The 22,959-nt window shown below is 40.1% G+C and overlaps 1 protein-coding gene and 1 long non-coding RNA gene across 3 annotated transcripts in view; one reads left to right on the top strand and one right to left on the bottom strand.

The window, feature by feature from the left end:
* Window positions 1-13,370, bottom strand: part of XDH (xanthine dehydrogenase) — a 48,411-nt gene extending 35,041 nt beyond the window's left edge. The window contains exons 1-5 of one of the 2 annotated variants that reach the window (XM_057374899.1): window positions 13,232-13,370; window positions 5,350-5,407; window positions 2,871-2,967; window positions 1,612-1,720; window positions 465-591 (exon numbers count right to left, since the gene is read on the bottom strand). In XM_057374899.1, the coding sequence (XP_057230882.1) occupies window positions 465-591; window positions 1,612-1,720; window positions 2,871-2,967; window positions 5,350-5,407; window positions 13,232-13,288 (448 nt within the window). In that variant the 5' untranslated portion in view covers window positions 13,289-13,370. Of the gene's footprint in view, window positions 1-464; window positions 592-1,611; window positions 1,721-2,870; window positions 2,968-5,349; window positions 5,408-12,410; window positions 12,685-13,231 lie in introns of those variants that run through there. The other variant, XM_057374900.1, reaches the window with a different exon arrangement.
* A 2,445-nt stretch (window positions 13,371-15,815) lies between these two features.
* On the top strand, window positions 15,816-19,488 carry LOC130578664 (uncharacterized). The gene is made up of 2 exons (XR_008965912.1): window positions 15,816-17,301; window positions 17,488-19,488. It is a non-coding gene; the product is annotated as an uncharacterized LOC130578664 (long non-coding RNA).
* The last annotated feature ends 3,471 nt before the right edge of the window (window positions 19,489-22,959 follow it).

Raw genomic sequence — 22,959 nt, 5'->3', positions numbered from 1 at the left:
GGCAGCATCCTCTCACAGGATTTACACAGTTGTATGTAATTGTATGTAATTGTATTTAATTGTATGTAATTGTATGCTGCTGTCTTGGTCTTGAGGTTGCCTGGCCCACATGTTCTCTGTCACTTCTGCAGGTTCTTGTGATAGYAATGAATAAACAAGGACACTCTTTTAAGCCCTTCAGGGACAGGCCACCTTTTGTTCTGGAGTCAAGATTAATGAGGTGCTAATTCCACTTTCCCCTTCTTATGAACTATGAGGTTCTTCTGTGAGATCTTACACATGCCATTTTTGTTCACTTCATAGCACCTGGTGGTCTCCTGTTGGAAAAGCTGCTTCTTAACCTCACAACAATCAGCTATTTTAAACAAAATACATTAAATAACGGTGCACCTCCATCCCACCAGGTGCAGCAGATGTAATAAAGGCCAGAACAGGTTGCACCCCRGCAGGGTTTTGAGTTTTACCTTGGAAAGCGTCTTCGATGTCCTCCATGTGGGGCTCAGGGTTGTTCCTGAGCAATGTGTACATGGACATGACAATGCCTGGAGTGCAAAAGCCACATTGGGACCCGTGACTTTTTGCTATTCTCTCCTGAGAGAAAGTAAAAACCACCATTAGCCCATAATATCAAGGTGAATTCATTGTTGTGCTTGTTTCTGTGATGTTTCTGTTAAAAGCAAAACCCAGTRTCACAGAGGAGCTAAGATTAGCATCAGACATTCTCTGATAAAATGGTCAATTAATCTGAGACAGATTTCAAAGAAGAGAGCAGCCTGAAAAGTTTGCACCAAGGCTTTGAACTCAAAATGTGTCTGAAGGCCACTAGAAGTCTCYGGCGAGGATCAGGAGTTCTGTAGATTTACCACCCTGGGAAGGTTGGGGCTACTTGCCTAGACCTGAGGTTGAATTTCAAAACACAGTTGTCATAATCTTTAGGCAGGGGGAGGGAAAAGAAGACAAATAAACAAAGGTCAGACTGGCTGACATCCATTCATGCACATCTAACTTATTTTTCRCTTTGTTGTTTACTGCCTCAGATACTGGCACAAGTCCTACCCACTGTGCAAACTGGGATGAATCACAGTTTACCTTAAGGGAGCAGGGTCTCTGACAAAGCTGAGGCAAGGCTGCATTGTCACAGCTTGCTGGAAGAGCAAGGCTGCACGTTCCTGCCTCTCCTCCTCACCATGAGTAGACTGGGAGTCCAGAAATATCTCTGAACCAAACCTTCACCACTGCAGGGAAGGTTCCTAACTATGCAGGATAAGAAACCAAGGTMATTCGTGGAAGGCCATAGGAGAGCCCAAACCTATCTCAGATTTCCTAGCTGCAGGCCATTATACTGGCTTTCCCCATAATATCAGCCTTCCCAGCCAGGATGTGGACCAAACACTGCCACGTGGTCCTAGAACAAAACCATTTGCAATTCAGCCAGGATAACACCAGGTCAGCTTGTTAGGGGCAGAACAGAGCTGCAGCATTGTCCCAGGAGTTTGATTCTGTCACTTAGCCATTCCATTTAGCATTGTGATCCCAGTGCCCTGTAATAGGTTTAATTAGCATGAGAAAACATGCTTAGAGGATTTAGAGTTACCAGTATTAATGGCTTACCTGGGCTGGGTGCAGCCTGGATTTTGTGTTTCCTATGCCTTCGACAGTGGTTACAGCCACATGATGCAGGGCACAGACAGGGAAGAGACAAGCATTGGCAGTATAGTGGCTAAAACAGTACATTAAGGTCGTTTCATTTGACAGTGCTGCTCAGCAAAGGAAAAAACAAACAGGAGCACTGAAAAGTACTCAGAAGCTACAGCAGTGGACACAATAGGAACACTTAAATAGATGTGATACAAGTATTAGTTACGAGCCAAATCCTACAGCATMCAATCATCTGAACTTCATTTGAAGTTTGAACTGGGCATACACCATAGGATTTCACCCAGAAATATCAACTTCAAACATCCTTGTTACATGTTAAGCTACAGAACCCACATAAATAATTTATAGGKGCAGACTACAAATATCAAGATGTTGTACAGCTGGCCAACTGTATGAGGGCCTGAAGTTCTCAGCCTAGAAAGCTATACCTAGAAAGCTATAAAGCTATATATAGCTTTACCTAGAAAGCTATATCTAAATAGTAATCACAGGGAAAAAGTCTAAACTGAAGGTAAAAGAGAATAATGTTGCCAAAACTCTTGTAAGAACTAGTATTTTATCTCATTTCTATCAAGACAGAATAATGACCCTAAAAATATCCTATTCATGGCTATGCTATTAAGCAGAACCTTTCAGTTAGATGATCCAAGTTAAAGTATCTCCAAGCATTATCCCAAATATATTAAAGACTTCAGAGCTTGCTATTCCCCACAGTACAACTAAGCTGGGAGCTGTCTCTCTGTTTCATCTTTTCTCTGCATTCCCCTTTTKATTTGATTCTGTTGCTTCACCTTTCAATTAATTTAAAGTGAAAACAGAAGGAAATGTTGTCTCAGGAAATAATTCTGAAGGTTACAATACAAGTAGAGAAAAAAATTAATGTCTGCTGGCATGCACAAACAAGATTGTCATAATACAAAATAAAGATTTTATCACAGTAATCATTATTTGGATTATCACAGGAAAAAGTTACATTAGCTATTACAGAGCACAAAGAAATAGTTCCCTATCAGCATTGTGAAATACTTTAGGAAAAATATTTTCTTATCTTAGCCTTCTGAGTTTATGTTCTAAAAGTGAAAAATTATGTTTTGGCAGAAACATTCATTACATAACTTTTTTAAAAAAATAGTACGATGTCTGGTATGTCAAGAACCTGGGTCTGTCCCCATTTTATTTCTCAGTTGCAGMGTTCAGAATGCAAAGGATACAGGATTTTCTTCCGAAAGGGATCATACTTGGATATCATAACAGTGCAAGCACCACATCCACCTTCTCCACAGCCCAGTTTGGTTCCACACAGACCCACTGAGAGAACAGGAATTAAGGAAAACACTAAAAGTGTTGGCAGAAACCTGCTCAAGTCTTCAGTCAAAGCTGAGCAACAAGTTCTTGCTGGAAACAAAGCACTCATTTCTTCTGCTTAATAATTTAACATAACCAAAGTTTCWAAGCTGGCATGTCAGTATTGAGACAAACACCCAAAGCCCTCAAAAGGAGGCAGCCCATGCTCCCACAGACTCTTAGAAACAAGCAAAAAAAATATTCTGAACTCTTTTTTTTCAGAACAACTTCTGAACAGTTTCTACTTTCCATTACTCAGAAAAGGAAATGCCATAAGGGAGATAAAGCACTCAGTAATTGCAGAGCAGGAACAGTTCAGGCATGCAGCCACATCCCTGAGCCACTTTGTGACATCTCCTTCAGCACCTCTCACTGCTGGTGCTTGACTTTTTCCTCCACCTGGTGACTCCTGCCACACAGAAGCTGCCAAGCAGGACAGGCACTCAGGGCTACAAGTTACAAGGTTTAGCACTGACTGGGAGCTGCATCATGAAATACCTGTGTCTCAAAAGTCAGGGTCTGACCACCTCATTAATGATGGCTTGTTAATTGTTAGGGGCAAAACCAGCCAAGCACACTCCACAGGAGCCTGGGTCCCACAAAACCATAGAAGGGAGACATTGAGAGCCACAGATGGTGGAGATGCACAGAACTGCTTCACAGACACCTTTGAGCTCAYAGAGCACATGGCCTGCCCTCAGCAGATTCCTCCATCAGAGCTCATGTCTGGGCTTTACAATCAGGAATTATGTCAAATGTGCTGCAAAGGGAGCTCAGGAGAGGATTCCTTGAGTCACTTCTGCTTAGTTCCCTCACTCGTTAGAAAGTAATTAGACATTTATTTATTGCAAAGAGGATTGACCAATGTTGAGAGGCTTCTAGTAGGGTAAAAACCTCCTGATTTCATTGGCAATGGACACATTGAGTCAAGATAATCAGCTTAGGCCTTTGGCAAAGCAACAGGCATTATGATACAGGGAACTCAATTCATCCTCAACTTCACTGCAAAGATTATGGAACTGACCTTTTCTAGAKAACCATAGAAATCATAGAATCATTTGGGCTGAAAAGACCTTTAAGATCACCTAGTCCAACCATAAATAATGCCGCCACGTCCACAATTAAACCATATCCTTAATGCCACATCTGCTTTTCATCCAATTGTGTGCCTGCTTGAGCAGAAGTACAGCTTTCCTGTGCCATGTAATATTTCCCTTGACAACAGTGCATGACACATGACACAACATGCAATTTATGCCTCAATAAAACAAGTTTCTCAAAGTATTTGTCTGACCCCAACCAGACATTGACAAAGTTCACCAGAATGCTCATGTAGAAGATCAGTAGGTTTTGAAGAGCTCAGATTCTCTCTTTGCAAAGCAATTTGCATTAGATATCAACAAGCTTACACATAAAAGTTCTAGTGRTAGGACAGGCACACCTAGGCACAAGAGTCACACCACTTTTATTTCCTCTTGACCTTTATCCATCTAAGGTTTATTCAGATAAATTGACCTGTTGATAGYTCTGCTGGAAACCTCAAAGAGGAGTGTGATTCATGTTCCTGTAATTCCTTCAGCTCCCAGACAAATGGAMCGTGGCAGCATGGCAGGGACACACCAACACAGCTGTGAACAGGTTGGCAGATGTACACACCCAGATGGCCAGACAAAAACTCAGAAAACAYCRAGTGACACTACCTACAGAACCAGACCTGGTACAGCCAGCCTGGTCATCACAGTAATAGCTACCCAGCYCCTGAAGCTGTTCTGACTCACATGCTGAGCAGTTTCAAACAGGGGTGAAACGTGACCATTTGCATCTGCTTTGTGTAAACATGCCCACAGTGCCGCTGTCTCTGAGCTTGCCTCCCTGGGCCATCTGATAACAGAATTAACAAATTATAGGATATTAGCTAGTCAGCAACATCCAGATCATTGGATGACACAGCCAGGATCTCAAGTGGCTGTGATGTTCCAGCCAGAAAATTCTTTACAATTYATGCAGAACAAACTTACATTTCCTTCAATTTTATTGCCATCTCGTTGCTTCCTTTTCATCATACTATCATTTTGAGAAATTACAAGTTTTTCCTTTAAAGTATTTATAAATAATTAAAGTATATTATTCAAAAATTGTTATTGTTTAAGCCTGGAATAGCAGCTGTAATCTTTGCCAGCAAGAAATACCGATAATGCCAGCAAGAAATACCAAAGATAATGCAAAGCACTCCTTCTCATACTCTGTGCAAAAGCTCTGCCCTATACACAAGTGACAGAACAGTAAACAATTATGGAATGCTGTAGACATTTAAAGCTTTTTGCARTTCCTTCTGACACTGGATACATTTTCTTCGTAGGTAAGTTAGAAGAGTTGTTTCTGGGTCCACATCTTTTTCCACCACCTGCAAGAAGGAAAAGGTATTGTTAAACACAAAATGCTTTACAACACAGATAAGCTAGTTGCAGGGGGCAAGTTTCATCTTTCTGCAACTTCTTTTCCAAAGCGGGAGCAAAATCACTGATTATTTCAGCAATGTTAGTCATGTATCCAGTCACAATGTTTCCTTGAATTTATTGTGTCAAAGGAAAATACATGTATTACATACATCAGAGTTTTTCAGCTGTGGCACACTAAGGCAAATCTAAAACAACCCTTCACCAAAAATGGCAAGCAGCACTAGTAGTGAGCAGAGAAAGAACTGTGTTATGTACTCAAATCTTGGGTTCTTGACATGTCCAAATGGTGTSTCACCTTTACTGACCCTAAATAACTGGACTCTGCCCTTTCTACTTATTATCAGAAGAGAGAGAGAAAATGAGCAGATAAGCAGAATGACAGAAAGAGCAGCAGTAATAGATTTTGCAGAGAGAAAAAAAAACAGCAGTGGAAACTGTGGAAACAGGTGCTGCAGGACAGACAGCAAGAATCCATCCTCTTTGAAGTTATTCTTTCATTCTTTGTAACATTAAATCGATCTATATTTTATTAGTAGCCATCCTAAATGCCAGAATATGAAATTCCAAGCAAGGAGAAATTTTTGCTGCACAGTTTCAGGAAGCTCCATCCTATTAGTAAACAACACTGTTAGTAGTTATCCATTCAACACAAAATAACCATTAAACGTTTTACTTCAACCCCTGCTCAATGGTCAGAAACGAAAGTTCTGCCCTCGCCTCCAAATGGCCAGAGGGCCTATCTTCCTGTTTTTCTGTTATTAATAAAGTGKCAAGAAACCTTTCCAAACTCACTGTGTGCCAGAATGTAATCACATTCTTGGCTCTTGTTTTATGCAAGTCCYAAGTACAATAGTTACAGTTTATTTAAATTAATCACTCCCAGTTTGAAGGGCAAATTGAAACAGGAGTCAATTATGCAAATATTTTAATTTTTTTTTACTGATAAGAAACCTTTACAACCTCAGTACTGCTTCAATTTTATGCCTTTGACACGTGACAGGGTTATTCTAAAGAGACAAGGTCCATACTTCCTGTTGGAGTTCACCTTTTTAGAAGTGATAGATAAAATTGCTGCCACAAAACACAGCTGCTCACTTTTGCACATCTCATTCCTGCAGAGGGGATGATCTAKAGGGAAAAAGAGTCCATTCTAGTTTGTGAATGTCATATTTAGATGATGCAGTGCTCACTGCTGCTATCAAGAGCAGATTGCTACTGTTCTCTCACCTCCTGGATGTATAGAAACAAATCAAAGCATACAAAGTGGCTCTTCCATGACCATCTGGTTCTGAGCAAGCCCATACACCCCTCTGTAGCAGTCTGGCAAACAGATAGACATGAGTAAGAAATTCCAAACATCCCTGTGACTGTGGTGGACAAATGGCCTTTCAGAGCCATTCCACAGGCAAAGAGCCTTCCCCAGTAATTTCCACTGTCATGCTGAGTTTCTTCCTCATGTCTGTGCCAATGGCCATCGCAAACTCTTCCAAAGCAGCTTCCAGGATAGCCAGGCACAGAGAAAAAAAACTTCAGAAAAGTTAAAAACTATTCTATGCTTCCACCAAAGAAAACATCTCAAGAGGTTTTCTTGAAAGAGTCCAAGAGGCACTCTGTTATGTACTCGAACCAAGCAATTCCAAATTTGTCCCACTGGCTTCTTTTCAGGAAGTAGGAAATRAAAGATAGGCCTAAGCCTTCACTTTTCATTTCACCACTCATCTCCATGCATTTTTAGTAAAGTCAGAATGTGTGAAGTCCCAAAGTCAAAGCTTTGCTCAACTTTATCAGAAAGTGTCTCCCACCCACCATGTCCCAAACAACCCACACCCTTACTCTGTTCAAGCCAAGAGCCCTGGATTGCTACTTCAGTCACTTCAAACCCCTCCACTGTAGCTGTGTATGTGCAATTCCGGCAGAGACTAAAGATCAGAGGGAGATATTGGGTGAGAGTCTGGAGAACATTTTKGACTAACACGAATCTCACACATCAGAGATCAAGGAATCATTTCTTTTCATGTCAAATTCCTGGTGGGAGGATGCTTGTTGATGAGTCTCTCTTGCTGAGCACAAAGTAAAGATTTTTTGCTGTTCTTGCCTTTTGCTCATTGTCGTTGATGCTGTTTTGTCCTCMAACATATCATTCCTCCAGTGCTTTGTTGCAATCACCTGCTGTGATTTGTTCTTAAAATATTTTAAAACCCTGTGGGTGGGTATAACATGTCTTGCCTGATGCCCAGTACAATATGATTCACAGCTCAATGTCACAGTTATTGCTCACCTCCCCCAGTGTCCTTGTAGAGAAAGAAACTGAATTCTAGCCACTGCCTTCAGTGGTTTTAGGATCAGACAACTTAGATACCACAGATTTCCCTTTTGGAAATTACTGGGTTTTAGTATTTGGTAGTTTGTTTTATTTTGTTTTTTTTTAATCAAATATCATGTTGCAGGTCGTTCAGATTGACAGGCACATTTTGACTGTATTTTACTGTATTTGGTAGCTTAATTATTAATCAAATGAAGAAAGAAACATTGTTGAAAATGTTAGGATGGCACAGGCAGTCAAATGACTCTCAACAAATTTACTCTGTACTGTTGTGTTTGTACTAGATATCTATTTACCTACTGATTCTGGGAATCCTAAATACCCARATCCACCTCAGCAGGGAGCCTAGCCTGGCCCTGCAGTTCTTTGTGCCATTAAGTACCACACAGAACAGGTTCTGAAACAGTACTTCACATCTTTAGAGCCCATGGACTAGTCCAGTGAGATGTTGATCTCACTTCCCCATAATTTTATGTACAAAACTTCAATCTCTATAAATATTTTGTTTTCTGGTTTCTCTACCTGCCTCTCACTAATTCAGGTAACTTTGCCTTTACAACACAGTGCATCATATCTAAACTATTATTTCCAGAAAGTTAGAGATTTTTCAGTTTAAGTAGTTGAACAAAGTAAATAGAGGAACAGAAAGAAAGAGAAAACAGAAGTTTTCCTAGTTTACCAAACAACATGCTAAGCTTTCCATCAATTGGGGTCTATAAAGGAGAAGCAGATGCTTTCCTGAAGGACAAGCTCTCATTCAATCACTAGTTCCTGGTACTCAATAAGTTTCAAGAAAAGAAAGTGAGAGGTTTTAACCAGACTGCCACATAGCAAGTCAGACCAGTCACATGCAAAGGTCCCCTATGACCTTAAAATCTATGAATGCGTTATTCCTGAAGTCAGTGAGAGATTTCAATTTCTCAATTACCAGGAAAAGGATTAGAAAACAGATGAACAAACTGAATATAACCACACAATGTAAATTTGCTATTGGTCATGAGAACATTTTGTTCTGCTTTAAACCAGCAYACTGAAAACTGTTTCTGGAGAACACAGAGGCTCACAAAGCTCAAAAAATCCTCTATTTTAGCTGGTCCCAACTGCAATCAAACATCCACAAACTTTGGAAGAGGTAAGAGGTCTAATGTGGCTTCCAGCATAGATCCTCCCTTAGTATTCAGAATAGAAATATTGATTCAACATATTTGAACTAAAATTACATGCTACATATGCATGAGACAGACTTATYAGCTGAGGGGAAGAAAATTGCCCCTATTAGCTTTAAATTGAGCATGCTGATCTGCATTCTAGTCTAGGCAGACTATTAATACCTTTGAGTTAGCACTGTGCCAAGTTTTATGCCCAGTGAAGTAAACAGGTGCTTAAAAGGAACAGTCCTGAACGCGAAACATGCTCAGCTGATCCAAGGAAGCTTTTCTTGACAACAGTGCAGACTGGGCTAATGCAAGGGAGAAAAATTTGCTGCAGTCCAAGTCCCTATCTTACAAACCACCTCTTATCACATGGATTTGTACTGTGACTGAGTATCAGCAGCCCATTAGCAATGTCAAKCTGTCATGAATTCACAGAGCAGTAACCTTTCCCACTGGCCATGCTACCACGTTCTTTGCAGTGAATCAACTGGAATATTTAATCAGGGCCTCAGATGGATAGAGCCATATCCTAACTTAGAATCATAGAATATACAGAGTTGGAAGGGACCTGCTGAAATCACCCAAGCTCAACTCCTGGGCCTGCACAGAACACCCCAAGGGTCACACCAYRTSCCTGAGAGTGTTGTCCAAACCCTTCTTGAACTCGTCCAGGTTTGGTGCTGTGATCACTGCCCTGGGGAGCCTGTTCCAATGCCCAACCACCCTCTGGGTGAAAAGCTTTTCCTTATATCCAACTTAAACCTCTCCTGATGGATGCTGTTTCCTCAGGTCCTGTCACTGGTCACCAGGGAGCAGATCAATGCCTTCTGCTCCTTTCTCTCCTGCTACCTGCTCTTCCAGCAGAGTTGCCCAGGCACTTCCCACCAYCCTTCCATCACATACCCTCTCATGCGCAGCAATGTCCCAACAAACTCCACATACATGGCCACAGATAAGATTGTCCCATGAGTCCAATTCTCTCTCTTAAACCTGCATTTGGTRGGGATGTAACTCGAAGTTGCTGCCCACTTAGGCAGCACACCCAAAAAGGGAATAGAGAAAAAAAAACCACTGGAAGCTCTGGGTAGAGCAAGTGAAATTTAAACCTGCTCTTTTGCTAGCACTGCTGGTTCCATAAGCCAGTAAGAGAGGATGCTGAGAGAGCTTTGACATTAAAAGGAATTAGTGCCATTGGTAATATTAACTGTCCCTGGGTGGGTTCTTTTTAGCCAAGCTGCCAAGATCACGCTGTGCTAAACCCCTTTACACATGCACACAGTCAGCTCTGAGYGATGGCTTTGGTAAACAGGAACAGCAGTTCCATAAAAATTGCTGAAATGCAGCAAGGCCAGTGTCATTCACAGCAGGTTCATTGTCTGCAGGACACAGCAAGGACAGACACAAGATCTAAAATGAACAGGTTGCTTTCTGCTGATGGCCCTCAGGGCCTAGGCTGCTCTTTTGCCCCTTCTCTGCCTCACCTCATGTGCATAAAAGASAGTCCCACAGGGCCAGCTCTGGGCTTTGACTAATAGACATTTTCATATGTTACCCAAGAGTTTTCTCTAGGAAAAAAGAACATTTCTAACAGTTTACACAGAGTAATACCTGAGCACCAACCAATGCTGAAGCACCACTTGTAAATGCATGCAGAAATTTGTTTATAAAATCTTCATACCTACATGAATGGCATRTTGGTTTTGAACCTTAGCTGATCTGACACTAGAACTACAATTTTCTTTCATTAGGGCATACCAGAAAAAAAAAAAACCCAAACAAGGCAGGACACTTGGCCTGTATCAGGGCCTGGATTGCCCAACACATTTGTGGCAACCTCATATGGCAAGATCCAAAGAGCTGCAAGTTCACCCTCTGTAAACTGARGGCCACAAAGGAGGGATCTCCCTAAAACTTCCCAGAGCAAGAAGACAGCAAGTTAATGATGTGCCACCTGTGCCCACCACAGCAGAAAATTCATCGGATTAAATTCACAAAGYATGCTGTGCCATAATCTCGATTACCAGACTCAATTAGCTAGTCACAATTAACTTGGAGCATCAAGTTTTCATCTCCCTCTAGAAACAATGAACAGCTGATATGTTGATTAACACTGACACATGAAACACTACTAATCTGTGTGAGCAAAGCTTCAGTTGTCTATAAAACCTCAGAACCAAGCCTGRGCTCTACATCCGTGTTCCATTCAATGGCTCTTTTAATGTATACTAGACAAACTTCATTCTTCAGTAAACTACTGATACTTCAATAAAACAAAACATAATATCAAATCCACTGGCACCTCAGAAAGTTCTAATTCCTATCTAGTTTGGGATCCAAATTCTTAACTAAAACCCCTCATTGTAACAACATTCTCATCCACATTTACACTTGGTTAAACTAGCATGAAAGACCAACAAATGCAAAAGGGATAGTAATCCTGTGCCAGTCTGTAAGGCAGGGTACAGAGTTTTTTAACCAAATGAGAGTATTGTGTCCCTCAAGGGATTAAAAAATTAATTAATTAAAAAATTAWTTTCCTAGCCCAACCTCASTGCACCATAGGATTTACCCRTAAGCAGTGCACAGGGAAGGTTTGCMAACTCTTGGGTSCACACCAGTGGATATGCCACCCTCTCCCCTCCCCAGGTTTCCCAGCAGGAAGCTGCTTTGGCACAAGTTCCCTTGCCCAAGTATCTAGGCAAGGGGAAGATGGGGAAGGCAGCTCTGACCTGAGCTCAGAAACAGAATTAATTGGTAATCATTGGTCAAAGAAAGAGTCAGCTTTGACTTGGTACAAGCTTTTGAGGAGGCAAGGCTGCATTGCTAGGCCAGAAAAAGTCCAAATTGAGGAAAGGGGGCTCTGGGACAGACTGTTCTACTGTGTCCATCAAGTGCAACGAGCACCCCAGTTTTCTGTGAAACACAACCCTTCTTAGGTTATCATCAGCAGCTGATCTAGGAATCCATGCCAGTTAATGGGCTTTGATTCTGAAGAGTTTGCTAGCTTCTCAAATGGAAACGGAATAAACACCTCACTAAATCCCTTTCAAAAACCTGATGTTAGAATTACTTATTGAACATATAAATTATATACAGATGCTTACATTTGAGTTAAATTTTCCAGATCTGTTGTAATTACTGAAATTATATCCAGTAGAAAAGACTGTATTAAGCAGTGCACACTTATTAAAAAGTAGCTGCCTCAGAACTGCAGTAAATTATTGCTAACAAATCTAAAATGTAAAAGGAACATTATATAATTGTGTTACTCCTTGAAAAATTCACTAGGTTAGGTCAAAGAAGAGAAAAAGCCACTTAGCAAAGCAATATGTAGTCTKCACAATTTAATATTTAAAAGCCATGGAATATGTGCTTGTATCAGGAAACTTCAGAGGAGGAAAAAGATGACTAGAAAAGTAATCCAGCCACAATCCAGGAGCAGGCTGGACAGAAAGCTGGAATCTTCCTTACCTTTTTACCATTCACAAAGAAAACAAGTTCATCCCCTGCCTCGTTTGGAGCCATCCTGCACACCTTCCAAACTTCACTCAAACAGGAGCACAGACCACCGTGGTGGGAGCAGCCCTATTCCCCACAGCGAAGCGAGCACCAGCCACACCACAAGYAATACGAGTCTGCCTCAAGAATGTTTGACTTTATTTCTACATCAGTGCCCTGTGCAACCCCATATTATATAAGAGGCAATGAAGAGGCGTGCCAGCTGCCTTTGGTTGGTGCTTCTACAGCCCTAATGACAGAAAGGGAGCCGGAACRAGCAGAGTGACCCGCCCCCTTTTATATAGCAGTGGATCACAATTCAGCTGCATTCCCTTTAGATTATCCTGCCAGCCTTGGGGCACTCGCAGTGTGCCACTGACACGGCTGCTAGCAAGGAATGCATTGGATTTTGCAATGCAATGCAAACTTCAGGGTGGGAGGGGGCATTCTCCCAACTATCCCTCACCAAATATTGACAAGAAAAAGCTGTTTCCCTCACTCTCTGCACAGCCATCCACCTGGCATTCACCACACAGAGGTCTCTAATGACAGCATCTGCTTATTTCAAAAGCACCTTGATATGTGTACATCTGCTGTGGACTGACTGCAAGGCTATTTCACCCAACAGTTTTAAAGCTACACTACCTAGTACCTGGGAGGACGTAATTTAAGCAGGTATGTCTTTGTCCACATAAAAGCAATTCTAGAGAACTGGCACTGATCCAGCACCTCTTTCGAGATGCTGGGCTAAGACCATAACATTTATATTGGGTTCTTAAAGCATTTAGTCTTACCTTTCTTGGCTTAATCCTCACATGCTGGTTCCTAGGTGAATGCTGCTGGTAAAACATAGAGGAAAACCAAGAATTTTTTTTCTTCCATTTCTTTGKTAGTGTTTTCTTCCGGCTTCTCCATTACACAGTCACACATTTTACATTAAGTCTTCCTGGTTTTTCTTCCAAAGGTGTTGCAGAATCATCCACAGGCTCCTACATATGACATCCATTGGTTTAATGAACAAGATATCTAAACACCTAGTTACAGTTTAAAATTCCACCACAAAACAGCACAGTTCCAAAGTCCCATGGAAGTTTCCTAGCACTGTACCTTATCCTATCTGCTCCATTCTGATTCTTGTGATTTTGCTTTCCTTCCTCAGTTTCAATTAGTTTTGATTAGGTTTTTTTATTATTTCTTTAAAATCCCTGGGAAAGCACTATATCAAAGCCTTCCTCTCAGCAACTTCTCTGAATAATTCATGAAACAACAAAACCTAATTAAGTTACAATTTTCAGAAACGGTCTATCCTTATGGAAACATTTCACAGTAAGCACAATACATACATATTTTCACCAACTTTTATCTTGGGTCTCTTTTGTTCTGTTTCCCAGACTATACACCCTAGAAAAGCTACTTTATAACAAGTGTCAAACACTGTTTCAGCACTTCTTTACAGGCATTTCAATTTGCTGAAAGTACAGTTCACAGCCAACTTGTGCTTAACAGCAACTGCCTTAATCTACATTTGCAGTGAAGTTGTGCATAGCTGAACCAGTGCTGACACCTATTGTCTGGCACCTCCCACTTTGCAATATCAGAGTATGAGAAAAACACTTCTTTTCCAARTAATCTTCAGCCCTGTTGCTTTATATTTACATGCAAAATTTACACAAGCACTACCCTCACGTAGCAGCTTCAATCTCAAAATGAGTGTACACAGGGTTAGTACTCATTAATAGTTTTGTAATATTTTAAATAACAATTATTACTCATAACCACAAGTAACATGTTATTACAGCAATCTTAAAGCAACCAGCCATTACAGCATTAACACCAAAATCAAACTTGTTTAGTTTGCTAATCTGTGTTTTCCATGATGCATGATGCATTTCTTAGGTTTAAAAAACACTTGCAGTCATGTCATCTCTTTTTTAAGGAAGTCCATATTCAAATTTTTGCCTAGCCTTGGTGATAATATTATAGGTAAACTATCCCTTTCTGCTAAATCAGTAAACAGCACCTTRTGATATTCCATTACATGGTTTATTTTTGATTCATCAACCTACTGGAAACATAAAATAAAAATAAACATAAATATAACCATAATAATGATCTCTATATGTAGATTACATGGTAATTTAAAACTTCAGATTTCATCTCAACAGAGTGATTGATCACACAATACCAAATTCACTCATTCTCTCACCACCCTGATGGAGTRGTCTATTACTATACCCATTTCAAAGGCAGAGAACAAAGACAGAGAACAGGAATTTTCCTAGTGTTTTAAATAACTCTGGAATGTGAGAGCTTGTGCTATTAAAATGTCTTGTCCATTYTTTGAAATCCCTCCTCAAACAGAACAGATGATTACCAGAAATCACAGAAATGAAAGTCAAAGCTAAAAAAACCCCAACCCATAAAACCCTCAACACAGAACTCCCTTAAGTGAGCTTAAAATGGAAAACTTTCTTCAATCAAGAATTAGTTATGAGACAAAGTATTCTGATTTACCAGTCGGATAAAATCTAGAAGGTTTCCCATTTTAGAAATCATCCCTTTGCCCTTTCATAACTCTGAGATGGGAATGTTTTAAAAATTAAAAATTCCTTGTAGTCTCATTCAGTTACTAAAGAGCTCAGAAAGCAGCTGATATTAGTCAAGAATATATRTATTTTAAAAAGCAGCTGACTTTCCTCATTCTGACTGGTTAATCCTGCAAACCTGGCTGTTGTAATCATGATAATAATAATCTGTTGTGCAGCTCAATAAATGCAGTGAAATTTATAGAAACACCACTCCTGCCCAAGGAKTTTACTACCAGCATTAGGTATGTGCACAAAAGTGCAACAAGAAAACAATGCCAGAGGAAATAAAGGAGAAGATTTAAAACAAACAGTAGTAAGATTTGTTGCTCTGTACTTACATTTTGCTTCCAGGAAACAGGAGAGAAGGAAGTACAGGTGGCTCTGAAGAGAATTCTGTGAAGGGATTTATRAGGACCAGTTTGTAAAGCAAATACAAAAGAAAACAGCATSCCAAGTCAGWRCTTTAATGCRATACCTCCWGTGTCTGCAAACTCTGTRTGCCCACCACCCCRCTGGTAGGGGYCACTGTTGCTAAATCATTGTGGACAGCATCTTTCCCCTGAAGTGGGAATAACCTGTTTGTTTGAGTTCTGGTGATCCCTCTTCTGCTGGCAGGTGAGTCCTTTGAGGGAGCACACACTGGACACTCTTCAGGCATCTCAAGTGATCTCCAGCTTGTTACCAGGGTCAGCTATGAGACCATACAAGGTTAACTGGAGCTTTACATGCCATCCCTTACTTCTTAAAAATCCCTTTTTAGGGCATCAACTGTTGGTTGTCGCGGTTTTTGTTCTGAGTGTTCTCTGTGTGTGTTTAAAAAAAAAAAACAAATTATACAGTAATGATTACAGATGAAGCGTAAAGACAGAGTRTGTCCTCTGAGGATGTCTGTTCTCCCTTTAGCATAAGCCAAATCAACCACTGCTGAAGGCTCCTGAAAGAAGTGGACCTTTTATCTTACTGGATAGGGGCATTCATACTTTACTATGTAGTCAAAGTCTCCAAAAAGAGCTCAAAGAAACAAAACCTCTTGGAGATCCTWGCACAGACAGTAAACCTAATAATCTGCAATAACAAACCCCACCTCCAAACACCACCAAAGAAAATCCAACTAAACACCAAAACCCAAAAAAAATCTCCACATAAAATTGCTACATGATTATGAAAGTAGAGTACTGCACATTTTTTCAAAGGCATTTCTCAAAAATTAAAAAAAAAAAATCATGCTCAAGCGCTTTCTTATGAGGTGTCTAAATTCCTTTCTGGTTACAGATAGAGGTTTGGGAAAGATCATCATCACAAAGCAAACATAAATTTGATTTCCTCATTGAGGTTTGTGAGTGGATACTAGCTCATTATTCATGAATCACWAATCATTCAGTGTTCAGCATCTAATTGTCCAAATATTGTCTAATTGTATGGATTTATTGCATGAATTATCATCTCTTCACCCACTTTTGAAGATGGGTGGAGTTTAATTATAGTTATTTTCTTTGTCTTACCACCTGTCTTCATATGAGAGCAAGAAAAGAACAAAGTTAGCTAATTCAACTTTCAGCTGAGGAGTCCTCATTGTCACAATTCTTCAAAACAATTAGCAAAGAAAGACTTGTTTCAATTCATTCCATTTTTCTTCCATTACCTAGCTCAAAAGGATGTTTCAGATACTTGACCAAAAGATGTTTCAGATATTTGACCTGAAATTTGACTTCTTTTCAAGCAGAGTTGTGTTCCATGTCTTCAGGAACACCAAAACTTGACACCTATCAGTTGTTTCTTACCTGCTTCCAGGTAATGTGAGACAGACTTCATATACCTGTCCTGATATCCCAACTCAGTAAAACCATACCTTCTTCTTGAYCTTTCTTTCTCTTCATCTGTTGCCATTTTAGGAGCATTTTCTGTATTTCAGCTTTATCTCTCTGTCCCAGAAGGAGGCAGAGTTTACTGTTGCCCCTGCCACAGGTGGAAGYATTGTCTCCAGTGAGTGTTCCAAGGAGGAGAGGGCATGGAAGCAGCTGCAACAAACCCACAGGGCTCTTCATCCTTCTGAACAGCTGCTAGAGCACTGCCTCTGGCATCTAATAATACCATATATACCAAGATCCCTGCACAGGCAAGTAGGAGCTTCTGGGTGAGATTAACTAAGTGAAAACTGGTTCCCGTGGCTAATTTTCCACTGCTTTTCTTCATAGGAGAGAGTTCTACTCAGAGGTCTGCCTTGCTTGTTTTGTTCTGCCCCTGTGAAAGAATGAACTAATTTTGTTTGGGAGATGGTAATATCTATTTTCCTCTTGTCTATACACTGGATGTAGTCTAGCATGTGGCTACTTGTCAAAATTCTGATACCAGCTATATGAAGTACATTTCTATTTCATATACTGTCCTAAACCTGCTTGGGCAACTGCACAAATCCTCTGGCTGCCCTGTGTATCTCRCTGGTAATTCTTTTCTCRTTTCAGAATGCAGTATTTTGATGGRCAGTTTGTTCAAAAKACARGAAATCCTCCACAGCTGCTTCTGCTAACAGAAGAACAAAAAGGTTTCCTGAATCTGCCCAACATCTGACTGCTCTGTCTAGGAGGGATTTGCATGCCAAAAGCTTGTAAGCATCTTCCAACTACATAAATCTGTCTAAGGAAAAGACTGMCTCTCTCCACAGAACCTGCCTGAACAGAGACCTGCACATCTTAGTACCTCGTACTGATTTCCTGCTAGCTCCCAACTAGCTTCTGCCATTAAGATGRCTTATCTAAACTAGACAAGTGTGGCAAGCCAGACCCACAGAGACTTTCAGAAGAGTTTTGTTATTACCAGAGTGCAGGAGAGCAGATGCCAGCATCATCACTGAAACAGGCCAGTTGTCTCAAACTGCAGCCATCATGGTCAGCTTGTATCCCCCAGACTCTCTTGACTTCTCTTCAAAACAAATTTGTTCTAAATTATTTTCCACCAAGCAACAGTAACAGACAATAAACATCAGGCAGGAAAGAAAAAGACAGTTCTGGCTCAAGAGCAGTTGCTATAAACCCAGCATGCATCATTTAAGGTGAAAATTAGAAAAGCCATAAGCATTATATAGCRGTAACATTGAGGAATGCCCTTCCAAGAGAAGCAATGCATGAAAGAAACATGAACTGCTTAAAAAATGAAAATTGAGCAGACTACAAACTGGATAATATCTTAACCACATAAGGCACAAGTTGAAATTTAAATTACTTCAAGTCCTKTGCTTCCCCTCCAATCCTACCTAATGTCCACAAGACAGATTTTCTTAAGTCATGTTCCTGGTATCTTACAGTCTCAACTGGAAGTAAAAGTGCCTTAATAGTGTCAAATTTAGTTTATTAAGAATGGACAGGGAAGCAAGCCTTGTATGTAGAAAGCCTGTAATGATGTAGATCTTAAATGTGTCTTTGAATCCCTGACTACTTAGAAGACATATTTTTAATTACCCTGGATTATTTTCAAACAGGACTACCTCATGGTCAWACTTGTTGTTTTCAGTGATAGACTTTATGCCCAAGTATGAACATTTAAGGGCACTGATCAGAAGTCTTATACCATCATTCCTGAAGCTTTCTAATTCACGAAGAATAAGTTAAGTACACTTTTCAACTGTTCAAGTAGAAAACAGTTAAAAGAGAGATTATTATTTCCATTGTGCTTCTTCAAATATTTGCATGATGCAGTTGCAGATCTCACATATTTCTGATCCTTTACCATGATTGCCGTTTGTAACACCTGACAAATATCACAAAATTTTCGTCCACCTTCTGAATTGGCTTCCTTGTCTAATAAAAATGGTTTCCTCCACTGTCATTTCATATCCAACATTATTATATATCTGAGAACAAAAGGTAGAACTGATAGTTTTCACTGGCTGGCAGGAGGTTACTTTGCAGCATTCAAGCAGGCACTGTGAAATTTTGATATTTACTGAGAAATTAATTAYAGGCTGATGCAATAAAATACCCAGCATGACTAATGAAGACAACTAGAGTACAGATATACCTGTACTTTCTGGAGAATGCTGATGGATGTATAACTTGATGTAAACATGATTAACAACCTTGTTAAATTAAGATGACAAGATGGGCTTTAACCAAACAGATTAGAGAAATACCTGAGAAAAGGGTGAAAGGGTAAGATAAAGATGTCTGTATACAGAAATTCTCAAAGTTACTTTTCCCAAGACAAGATAAACTGTGTCCTAATGGTTAACAGGGTTGGGACTGCAGAAGAAAACTGCTAGTTGTTTCCTGCTCTGTTATCTCTTTTGATAGCAATACAGAAATTTCCAATCACACCTGTCTGGCTTCTGCTAAGTAAACCACGATTTCTTTGCAATGGTTTTTCAGTGATCCCTCCAGGAGATAAATCATTTCTAGAAGAGCAGCTCGAGTGGTTAAAGGAGCCAGCATTACTCGCTTTATTAAAGACAACTCAAAACAAAAAAAAAAGGTTCTATTACCTTGGACGAAGTATAAACTATTCCATAAAAAACAAAAACACAGAGGAGTGGAATTCAAATCCATCTCCCCTTGAAAACCATAATGGCTCCAATCCTAATTGGATTACATGCATAAGAACATTTCTGTTCCAGAGACGCTGCAGCAGTGGTCCTATAATATCATTGGGTTTATCACCACAATAGAATACTTCAGATACAAGGGAGATATTTGAATTTCTGTGTCATAAAGCTTGTGATCTACAACAAAAGCTTCAGAARAAAAAAAAAAAAAAAAAGAACAGGCTAAGATAGCCCAGAGGAAAGACCTAGTTCTTTTCTTACTATTTTTACAGTGATAATTACTGCAGCAGATAATAGCTTTTAGATGGGACTAGTGTGGAGCCTGTAACATTCAATCTCCTGCATAATCTATGCCTTACAGAATATTAAGCACAAATATGAAAACAATAACCAGCACTGAGCTGAAAACCTGACAGGATTCCAGCATCATCAACACCAAGCAAACTGATACCAAATATCCAGTTCCTGAGGAACTTCAGTGTCATCTGAAATAGCCTCTTTTTTCCCATCATCACATMATCCCGTATCACAGCTGTGCATGGCAGAAAACCAGATCTTAATTTTAGTGATTTGATCTATTGCACTGGTCAGCTAATATTTTCATGTGTTCCTGGATTTTACTTGCTCCCATATAATCTCCTTAGTTCAGGAGGTTATTGCTGTCAGCCACGTTTATGGTGATGGTGAGCAAAGCTGAGGAACAAGGCCCCAGTCTGTTATTTTCTGCTCTACCATTTCCACTTTAGACTGCAGAATAGGGGGAAAAAACCACAAACTAGCAGAAGAGCCATAAGATCGAGGAGAGGCAGACAGTTAGAGATGTAATGATTATTGCTTTAGAAAGAGCAAAATGTGATGGTAGCCAGATTTTCTCTAGACACTGTTCCAGAAGCTGTATTTTATTTTTCAAAGACAGGTTCCATTCCTTAGATTTGCCTCTTCCTTTACAGAATGAAGACCTTAACTAAGCTAGCCTTCAAACCCCTACTTTGATCCATTTCCTGGAGTCATGTATTGAGTAATCTCAACTTTTCTATGAATAGAATCAATATTTGGACCAAAAAAAAAAAGACATTCTTATTTTATATCAAGCTTTTATATCCTTTAAAGTGTGCAAAGACAWCCTTCTAAAAGGAATATTCCTTGAAAACCAGCCTTTTTACACTAATCAACTTTATGTGGTTAAAAAAGCTAGTTTCATCTTAGAAAGGAAATTACTGCAGTCCAAAAGCTGGACAACCTGACCAGACAGCAGGACAAATAGTGATGACACCAAGGGTGAAATGTTCAGGAGTACTCAGTGCTGAGCTCCTTTCTCACTAYACTCAGTGGGAGAGAAGTTAAATAAACATCAAATGTTTTCTGAATAACTCCACCTAGTGAGAAACCACCCACTGTTTTCACTGAGACTAGAATCTAAACCCAGAACCAGTACCCTCGTGACTGAAACATAACATGYACGTATCTTCACTTTGTTTACAGTTCCCAGGACTGATGCCCCACAAAAAATTGATGTAAAGCCAAAGTAAGATCAATTAAGCAGAAGTAAACATATTAGACTGTTTTTCCAYGCTGACCTGAGAGACACGAAAACAACATAAGCTTGAAGAACTACAAAAGCACCACCAATTTTCCTGGAAGAGTGTTTTTGTTTTGTTTTCTGGAAGAAGAAACTACTATCAAGTAGCTTATTACACAACGCATAATCCAGTGAATTTCCAAAAGCAGGAGAGCTTAGAGAGTTAAAAGCATATTCTCTTATCACAATTCCACCATGTCTGTTACATCTTATTTGGTCAAACAGTTCTAATGAGTGCAGACTCTCAACTAGAGTAGTGCTTCAGACTCCTAAGATATAAAAGGAATGGTTCCATTTACAGCTATTCACATCTCGTTCTTGTACCTCAGGAAAAAMTATCTAGCAGAAGAATTTCTTTTTTATAATAAAACAACTAATAAAGGAATACCCATAGATAAAATAAAGTACCCACCAGTTTTGGGACACTATTGGTTCTTTGATTTTATATTTTCCCACACTTTGAGTTTCTCAGGTTTGTTAACCTGACCAGTTTCATGTCAGGGTTTCTTGAAAGAGAAAAACATAATCGTCCCTGATCCCTTACCTACATTGACGTCAGGGGAAGTTTGGATGCAGAAAGGTGACACAATGTTCAGGATAGATRAAAGGGAAAAACAATTTTAGAACTTTCATGGTCAGGGTCTGCTTATTTGTGAAAAGCCTGACTCAGCAGYTACTTAACAAAAAGCAGGCCCTTATTGGGTGAGGAGAGGGAGAGGATCACAGCGCTGGTCAGCTGGAGAGGTCAGCAGCAGGACTGTGGGGGAGGTCAAGGGCCTGGCAGACAGTGCCTGGGCCCTGCTCCCACTGAGGGCAGGCAGAGATGGCCAAAGGGGCACCTGCAGGGTATTTCTCGTGCCTGCCCTGCTCTGGTCACCCCACACCCTGCAGCAGGACACCAGCACTGGGATATGGATCACTGTCACTGCTCCAGGATAACACTTGGTGCAGATCACCTTAAATGCAGCGAACCTTCTGAAAAGGAAGCATAAGAGGAAGAGAGGACCTGCAAAAAGCCCAGACATCTCACTGTTTGTATAAATGATGATGGTGAGCAAGGACCAACACTCCGTGGATCCTCAGGGTCTCCTGTCCCTACCTCAGTCCAGTGGCTGCTCTTTCCAACTTGACGTGAGCTCAACTGTCTGCTCTGGGAGCGTCTGCTCTTCCTAGAAGGGCCATGAGAGAGAAATATTATTTCCCTGTAGGAAATATAGGCATCAAAACCTGAAACAACCAGGGGCCAGAAAGAGAAGTGGCCAGGGAAGACCAGAGACACTTCTACAGGAAAATAAATTAAATTTAAAGAAAAAAAAAAGCGAGCAAAGAAAAATTATTTGATGGGACAAATATAATAGATCACTAAATTATTTCATCTATCACTTAAAAAGTTTTATGGCCCTACGCAGACTGGCAAGGCACAGTAGGATGTTTTCTATTCAATACAGCTTCTCCTGCATTGCACAGGACACTTAACAGCTGCCCTGACAAGCTATAAATAATTAACTTAATCCACATTGTGCAAGCAACAGAGCAAAAGATTACAAAATGTATTTATGCAATTGAGACATGTTACATTGGGACAGCCAGAATACACCTCAGAAAGCTGATGGGCCTCGTCTACTTTTTATCATGAATTTGAAAACATGGGGAAAGCAGATGTAGGATAAGGTAAATTTGACTTTAAATATGGAGCTCCTACACTGGAAGAAAGAAAAACATTTTTTTAAATTACTCATTGATATTTTGCCATACAGCATTATTAATATTGAACTTCAACCAAAAGGACAACACAACAACAGTTGTTTATTCTATTTACTC

Source organism: Malurus melanocephalus, unplaced genomic scaffold (genome assembly GCF_030028575.1).
Source record: "Malurus melanocephalus ecotype Western Australia unplaced genomic scaffold, MMel_1.1 scaffold_235, whole genome shotgun sequence".
Taxonomy (NCBI): domain Eukaryota; kingdom Metazoa; phylum Chordata; class Aves; order Passeriformes; family Maluridae; genus Malurus; species Malurus melanocephalus.
This window is presented reverse-complemented; position numbering and strand designations above follow the sequence as displayed.